This window comes from Pseudorasbora parva, chromosome 3 (genome assembly GCF_024679245.1).
Source record: "Pseudorasbora parva isolate DD20220531a chromosome 3, ASM2467924v1, whole genome shotgun sequence".
Classification (NCBI taxonomy): Eukaryota; Metazoa; Chordata; class Actinopteri; order Cypriniformes; family Gobionidae; genus Pseudorasbora; species Pseudorasbora parva.
Genome location: NC_090174.1, coordinates 46,198,513 through 46,206,923, shown reverse-complemented (window position 1 = coordinate 46,206,923; position 8,411 = coordinate 46,198,513). Strand labels below are relative to the sequence as shown.

At 35.4% G+C, this 8,411-nt stretch overlaps 1 protein-coding gene across 1 annotated transcript; it reads left to right on the top strand.

Moving 5' to 3' along the window:
• Nucleotides 1–6,465: 6,465 nt before the first annotated feature.
• Nucleotides 6,466–8,179, top strand: vma21 (vacuolar ATPase assembly factor VMA21). Its single transcript, XM_067440237.1, has 3 exons — nt 6,466–6,648; nt 6,855–6,964; nt 7,216–8,179. Exons 1-3 carry the CDS (start codon nt 6,590–6,592, stop codon nt 7,356–7,358), a joined length of 312 nt encoding a protein of 103 aa, XP_067296338.1. The 5' UTR covers nt 6,466–6,589; the 3' UTR covers nt 7,359–8,179.
• Nucleotides 8,180–8,411: the final 232 nt, after the last annotated feature.

Below are 8,411 nucleotides of genomic sequence, written 5' to 3'. Positions count from 1 at the left end.
AATAAAACCATAACATTTAAAATTATTATATTAATCATATAAAATATATTTTATTGTAATACTGTAAAGCCATATTATATTTTATATCCTGTGTAAGAAGCTTTCAGAATCTTATTCATTCCCTTTTCAGTATTTTTAAAATGAACTAATGTTAATTACAGTATGTTTATTGAATTAATTTATGTTTTTTAAGAATATGGTACAAACTTTGCTGAAGTGATTTGGAAGTATTAACTTAGTAATATATTTTGTGTAATGATGACCCGCTTGTAAAGTTGTGACGTATCGGATACCGTTTTTGTGTCGAAGTCTCTAGTTCATTTCAAATGAGAATATTATCTCATCCATTTATGAGCACTATTCATTTAAACAAATCTTAAAGGTCCCATGGCATGAAATATTTATTTTATGAGGTTTTTCAACATTAATAGGAGTTCCCCTAGCCTGAATGTTGTCCCTAAGTCGCTAGAAATTTTGATCAGTTTAAAAACGAGATCTGGCTGTCTTTCTCTGCCTTTGAGAAGATGAGAGCTCAGAGGAGCTGATCATGAATTCTCCTGTTATGACGTCATACCAGGAAAGGTTTCCGCCCCTTCCCCTGCTTTGCCCGCCCAGAGAATTAGTAGAGAATGGATTCAGTTTATCAGTCGCGATGTCAGCACAGGCTTTACCATATGGATTCAAAAGCACCGCCACAAACAGTGAGTAACAGTGTTCATTAATGCCTGATCTGGGATTTCTGATGTGTAGCGAATTATTCAAGTTCACACAGACTTTCTTTCTTAATCATTTAATACTGTCAGTCCCTCTGCTGGCCGTCTTGATGCATCAGTGAATCAAGAAAGTGACTAAAACCATCAACTTCACCTCTTTTCTGTTAGCAGCATGAAACAATCTGTTATTTAAATGATTAAACTACAGAGAGCATTCAAAGAACACTCTTTATAATGTTCGGATTGGTCAATCACACGTTTGACTGACGTTGCTCATTATGCTCAACAGAAGCTCTTACTGTATTCATGTCGATGTCGTGTTTGTTGTTAGTTGTGGTGAAAGCATTTTGTGAGAGAAATAACATTGCAAAGTTCACTCGTGTTTATTCAGAGCTCTCAGATACAAACAAAATAAACTTGCGCTCTTAAAAACTCGGTACAATAACACTTCCTCAGCAATCTTTCCCCAGCTCTCTCTCTCTCTCTCTCTCTCTCTCTCTCTCTCTCTCTCTCTCTCTCTCTCTCTCTCTCTCTCGACTGGCAGCTGCTCAAGCTCGCGCCTGACTAAACCACCCTCCGCACTCTCATTTCAAATGTAAAGATGTCAGCCAATCACAACAGTGGGTGTTTTCACTGACGACTCACAGCAGACACGCCTCTTGAAACAGAGCATTCTAAACAGAGGGCTAATATCAGTATAGAAAAAATGCTTTTTATTTCTAAATTATGACATTTTTTGATGTAAAAACCATACTAACAATATAAGTAGGCTACACCCCAAGACACATTATAAAACAATAAAACAACCCATGCCATGGGACCTTTAAAGGAGCACTCCACCGTTTTTAGAAATAGAAAAACCAGGACATGCTAGCTGGCAACATATGATTCTATTCATTATGCTAAGCTAAGCTAGCGGCGATTCTGCCAAACTAAAACAATGCATGCACTGCTGAGACAAAAGTGCACATATCTTGTGCACATTTGCCCACATATCTAAATGTAGGAAAGAAGTTCAATAAGCCCTATTTCTAAAAACGATGGACTGTTCCTTTAAATATAAACTTTTTTCCCGGACGCCAAAAATTAAGGGTTCATAAAAACTAATCACTGTGTGCCTGTCTGTAATTTCGCTATTGAGAAAAAGGTTGGGATCATGAATTATTATTATTTTTTAATTATTATTATTTATTATTTTTAGTACTACACTCAAGGAATTGTACAAAAGCTGTCACTGGGATGGTCCCCTTCTAATAGTGTTCTAATATGTACCATGTACAGATATTAATATGTACACTTTTTGTACCAATATGTAGGTAGGTGTAACTTTTGAAAGGGTACCGCCTCAGCTTTTGTACCTTTTATTTCTAAAAGCGTAGCACAACGTGAATATTAGCAGCATGCTTTGGAATCTTGTCAGACTTAATTGGATTGTATCAGTACTGGGGCCTTTTGGTGAGCCACCACACACATTTATATGACATTAAAACAAAAGTAAGTCACATTTATCTATATAGTGCTTCATATAATACAGATTGTTCCTAAGCATCTTCACCGTATTAAACAAGAAAATAACATTGTTGATGTTATAAAATTCATCATGAAACTAATCCAATTTCATCTAGAAAGTTTCTCTTGAAAGATAACAATGTAATTATTCTGCTCAGTTTATTTTAATGTTGTTTCAACTCAACTGTGTCTGTGTTGCAAGGTTTATCAATTACAAAACAAGTTCAATTTAGCTATAAGCAACTCTACAGAAGGCAATTACGTAAAAAAAATATATATATATTAGGTGTGCCTTTAGCACCGTCGTACCCTATCTATTGGTTTGTGGGGGTCTGTATGACTGATATAGAATGAACATTCCTGAACAAACGGAGTGGTTATCAGCCTTTTTTACATTTTTGTGACTTGAGCTTAAAACCCAGAGAAAATAAGACTGCTGCAGACTGTCGAGTCTGTCTGCTCTTGAGTTCCTATAGAGATGGCCGATACCATGGCAACCATCATTGAAAAATATGTTTTGATGCTCTGTGTCCTTTGTAAATTCTTTGTGTATGGATGCTTTGCATATCAGGTAGTGTGTCTCCAAGTTATAGACTGTAAACATTTTTTTGCAGTTATAAAAAGGAAAATAAGACTGATGCTCATTAGAGTAACACAATGATGCATGCTTAATTAATGTATATAGAATTGTATGTTTTTACGTTTGCAAAATGTTGTATGTTTTTTTTAGTAAATATTTTTGATAGATATCTACATCATATTCTGTATTTCCCTACAATCAGAGTGGGCATTTTCAATCTGAGTAGTCTGCATGCAGTGGTGTTGAGAACTAAACTACATCTTTGTCTTTCGTTTTAGTCCTGTCATTCTTAACTTGATGTATCTTGCCTCCATTGAACATCTTGCCTCTGAACATCATATGTCATCCATACTCTCTCAACCCCTATTACTTTCCCTGATTGCCCTGATTTAATCTGCATATGCCACACACTCTTGCTCCTATCATTGAGGGATATTCATCACTTCTCCAGACACTAAAAGCGCTGACTAAAAGGAGCAGCTGAAGATGACCTGACACAAGATTCTCCAGAGCACTTATTTTCTAAGAATTGCTGGAATTATTCACCTTGATGCTCTAGCAGTGCCATATCTACCACACACATAAAGGGATAACTGTGTTTTCAAGCTCAGTGGAATAAAAGCATACCATACTAAGGGTTTTTAGATTTTTTTACATGCACATGAACTTAAATGGCATCCCATTCTTAATCCGTAGGGTATATTATGGAGCTGTCTCACCCTTTGCAGCTCTAACAGTTTCTGCTCTTCTGGGAAGTGTTTCCACAAGGTTTAGGAGTGTGTTTATGGGAATTTTTTACCATTCTTCTAGAAGTGCATGTGTGAGGTCAGGCACTGTCACTGATGTTGGACAAGCAGTCTTGGCTCGCAGTCTCCGCACTAATTTGTCTCAAAGGTGTTCTATCGGGTTGAAGTCAGGACTCTGTGCAGGTCAGTCAACTTCCTCCACACCAAACTGGCTCATCCATGTCTTTATGAACCTTGCTTTGTGCACTGGTGCACAGTCATGTTGGAACAGGAGGGGTTCATCCCCAAACTGTTCCCACAATTTTGGGAGTATGAAATTGTCCAGAATGTCTTGGTAAGCATTAAGAGTTCCTTTCAATGAAACTAAGGGGCCAAGCCCAACCTTAACTAAACTAAAAGCCAAAAATGCAGTGAAATCTTTGAAAGCCAGCCCTGGTTTTGTCTATTTAAATAAAAAAGGAAAGAAATATTGACATTTTCAAATTTTTCTAAAGAGATCTTCTGTCCATGTTATTACAAAGACATTTCCAGTGCTTTAGCAGTGCCATATCAGGCATACATACACTGTAAAATCTAATTAGACTTAAAAACACACACACACACACACACGCACACACACACACACACACACACACACACACACACACACACACACACACACACACACACACACACACACACACACACACACACACACACACACACACACACACACACATGCAGACCGATGGCTTTAAAACAACAAGTAAATAGGAATAGTAAATGCTAGTTAGAAAAAAGAACTGAGAGTACTTGATAATTTACTTAATTAAATTAAAAATGTAGCCTAATTGTTACTGTTGTTGTGTTTTTCATGCTGAATGTTGAAGTCTGTGTGTGACTCAAGCATGATCAATTACAGAGGGATTATATCAACCCAATTAAGTTTCAGGGTTGGTTTCTTTCTTTGAAACCAATTAACTGTGATTTCTTGTTGCATCACTGCATCAATAGAAAGATAATTACAATGATATTTAAGTGAAATCCCCCAACCAAGGGGAACACTTAATCACCATAATGCTGAGTTCAAACAAAAATATTTTAGAAAAATTAACATCAATTTAAGAATTTAAGTCAGCTTATGTGATGTTCTCTGAAATGTTTATGTTTGTATTAACAATTGGTCATTTAAGATGACTTAAAAACCTATTCCAAAAAAAAAACACCTTCACAACATCATAACATGTAAATAGGAAAATGTTGGCGTTATTTTGTAACTTATTGAGGAGTAGGCTAGCTGGAGCCGCTTTCTTCCAGTCTTTGTGCTAAGTGAAACTAGCGGTGGGTGCGTCAGACAGTGTTATGGCACGCACAGGGATAAAAATGCTACGTGTGGACTTTTCTAACTCATATAGGGATAGGTACAATGAATAATCTAAAGTTATGTAAACATGTATTAAATGAGTAATAAAGGCCAAATTACAGACTATATTTTTGTCATAAACACACACAGTTTTAGAATGGCAAGATTTAAAAAAAAGTTTTAGTCTCTTCTTCTCACCAATGCTGCATGTTATTAGAAATAAAAAATAAAAAAGCTGTAAAATTGTGAAATATTATTAAAATATAAAATAGCTGTTTTCTATTTGAATATATTTTAAAATATAATTTATTCCTGTGATGGCAAAGCTGAATTTTGTATTACTCAATAAAATAATATCTAATCCTACTCCAGTCTTCAGTGTCACATGATCCTTCAGAATAATTCTAATATGATGATTACTGCTCAAGAAACATTTATGATTATTATCAATGTTGAAACAGTTGTGTACATTTTTTGTTATTGTTGTTGTTGTTGTTGTTTTTTAATTAATTGATGAATATAAGGTTCAAAAGAACAGTATTTATCTGAAATAAAAAGCTTTTGTAACATTGTACTACAATTTAAATGTTTTGGGTCGGTAAGAATTAAGCTTTATATTTCAGATAAATGCTGTTCTTTTGAACTTTCATCAAAGAATCCTAAAAAAACCCTGTTATTTTATTTTTAATAATATTTCACAATATTACAGCATTTTTTGTATTTCTAAAACATAAATACAGCCTTGGTGAGCAGAAGAGACTTCTTTAAAAACATTTTTAAAAATGTACTTTTATATATAGCCTATTGTTATATTATATGGAGCTGGCCCCATGTGTGTCCACAACATCGAATCTGGCTCCCTTTTAAAAATGTTTGGACACCCCTGTAAAGTTAAGTAAAAAGTGTTAGAATCACTGTTGGATTTTACAGTGCATAAAATTATTTCACTTACACTTAAAGTATTTACAGTATAAAAAGGCATAAACTTTTTTTTTTTGAAAGCTCAGTGGAGTGTTCTTAATTTTGTTTAGAGAGATTATTCTTTGTATTACTATAATTAATTTAATTAGCTTACATTATAGGATTTTGTTTTTATTTATATAAAATGTATAGGGCCTTGATGTGATCTAGGGAGGTTGTCAAAAACACAATGACTAGGCTATCTCAGTAACTAAGGTTTTGAGTCAAATGTCCATAAATTATTATTTTTTCCTCTTAAGCGTTAGATGTTAGTTCGTTTTTTTTAAAGGAAAAAAAAGGAAAAAAGGCGACAAAACAATACATCTAGTGGTTTTTAGTGCTGGCCCTGTGGTCTGTGGACACAGTAATGCACTTTTTTGTCTCTTTTATTTGACATAGGCCTTCTCAGTGTCGTTAATGCTAACGAGTTTTTGTTTGGAATAAGGTGTGTTAAAAGAAGCCTTACAACATTTAAAATGGGTGTAATTGAAACCCACTGGTCTAGATAGTTTGCGGGTAGCCTATACTAGGCTACTACTTGAAACCAAACACGTCGCAGTACTGCGGCGCCCCTTAGTGGACATGCGTAAAAGTGCACACAACTGTGACTCATGATCGTGATTATCCATCATGTGACAAAGACCCGGAAGCGCAAGTAATTCAAGATGTCGCAGCACGGAATTATCAGCAAATAAGTTCCTCTCAGGTGTTTTCGTCTTTTTATGAATAAAAACACACAATGCAAAATTACAAGACAGACGTCGGGTCCATTCCCGAAACCGCGCCGGATTTCAGAGGGTAAGATAGTAGATGTGCTTATTCTGCTCAGACTGCACGTGACCACACATCAAAATCACCAAGGGCACGAAACTAACAGATTGCAAATAAATAAACATTTACATATAATATCGTTAATGTCATTGGTGCAATTGATGATTCCAAATAATTTAAAATGATTTTGTCTAATCTCTACTTGTCTCTTTCTTTCTCTTTAATTCATTCAGGAATGACGGTTCTCTTGTCTCTGTGCTCAAGACATTATTGTTTTTCACTATTCTGATGATAACTCTCCCTATCGGACTGTATTTTGCATCAAAGTCTTTTCTCTTTGAAGGTATTTTGCTTCCAACTATATTCATGTATTTAAACAGTAATGATACGTATTATTATTATTATTATTATTATTATTATTATTATTATTATCCTCATTAAAACTGTTGTTGTGCTGTATATTGTTGGACAGTCCATACAATAATCCCATTGCTAAATATATATATGTTACACTAACAAGCCATTTGAACAAGTCCTCAGTTGCTGGGTTGCTTTTACCATAATTTCTCCTTAATTCTGTTCTTTTCTTCACAGCCTCTTTGGGTTACTCCAGCAATGACAGCTATTTCTATGCTGCCATTGTTGCTGTGCTTGCCGTCCATGTGGTTCTGGCACTCTTTGTTTACGTTGCATGGAATGAAGGATCGCGCCAATGGAGAGAGGGAAAACAGGATTAACCTAAACTGGAAAGCAGCTGGGAGAGATGGGAACACACACATGACGCTCTGTCTTATTCCTTCTTGAACCAAAATATCATAATGGAGTGACCATCTCTGTGTGTGTGTGTGTTTACTTTTCCCCTGAGTGTCTCAGCCTATCAGAGAGAAGATGCCTGATTTCTTCTTCATCTCATGCTATGGCCGAGGTCATCTTTATGTCTGGCTGGAGGTTGTGTCAGAAGGTTTTAGATGTTGATTTTGTGTTTTTGTGCAGGGCTATACAAGGCAGTTGAGAAAACTAGCTGTTCTCATGGAAGTTCATTGTGTGTCATTATCTGCCCCTTTTCAGTCTAGTCAATGAATGAAATCAGCGGATTCAAAACTGGATTCAAGCTGTTGTTCTCTACATTTCAATGTCTTCCCTTGTATTTTTACACAAACATCATAGAAAGTTGGTGAGTTAAAGCTAGTGTATGTCTGTGAGATTAAGTAAAAAAAAAAATCCAAGGTCATTTCATGTTTTAGTTATCAATTAAAGCTTTGGAACTCTCCTTTCAAATAGTATTATATAACATTTTATAATTTAGTTTGACATGCTGAGTGGGAGAAGAGTTCATACGTTCTGTGCTATATTTTGGATCAGCGTAGCCCTCTGAACACACTTTTTTCTTTGTGCCCCGTTTTAAAATAATATGATTGAAAGGGATTCATTAATTATATCACATATGTAATCAGAATATTGATGTAGATTGATCCATGCTTGTTTTATCTTTTAATGAATCACAAATATTTGATGGTAACATGAAATCGGCGTTGAATAAACTGAGTCCTGAACCCTTCTACTGTTTCTCCTGAATGGTTATCTGTGAGAGCTAACAGGTTGACGCTTACATTATTATACACTTAAAATAGAAATTCCTCATGACAACACATGTCCTGCTCTGTCTTGAATATAAGAAGTGGTAGCTACAGCTCTGCACATTTATCAAGTGGAAATTTGCTGTGATCATGTTTGACAAGCGAAGCGGCCTAAGCTAGGGACAGTGATGGAGGCTAGCGAAATGATCATTG

What these genes read in the sequence shown, in the direction of transcription:
- vma21 (XM_067440237.1), top strand. Translation starts at nt 6,590, where the DNA reads ATGCAAAATTACAAGACAGACGTCGGGTCCATTCCCGAAACCGCGCCG. An exon ending in ACCGCGCCGGATTTCAGAGG is followed by an intron (nt 6,649 to 6,854) that starts GTAAGATAGTAG and finishes TAATTCATTCAG; the next exon opens with GAATGACGGTTCTCTTGTCT. An exon ending in AAAGTCTTTTCTCTTTGAAG is followed by an intron (nt 6,965 to 7,215) that starts GTATTTTGCTTC and finishes TTTTCTTCACAG; the next exon opens with CCTCTTTGGGTTACTCCAGC.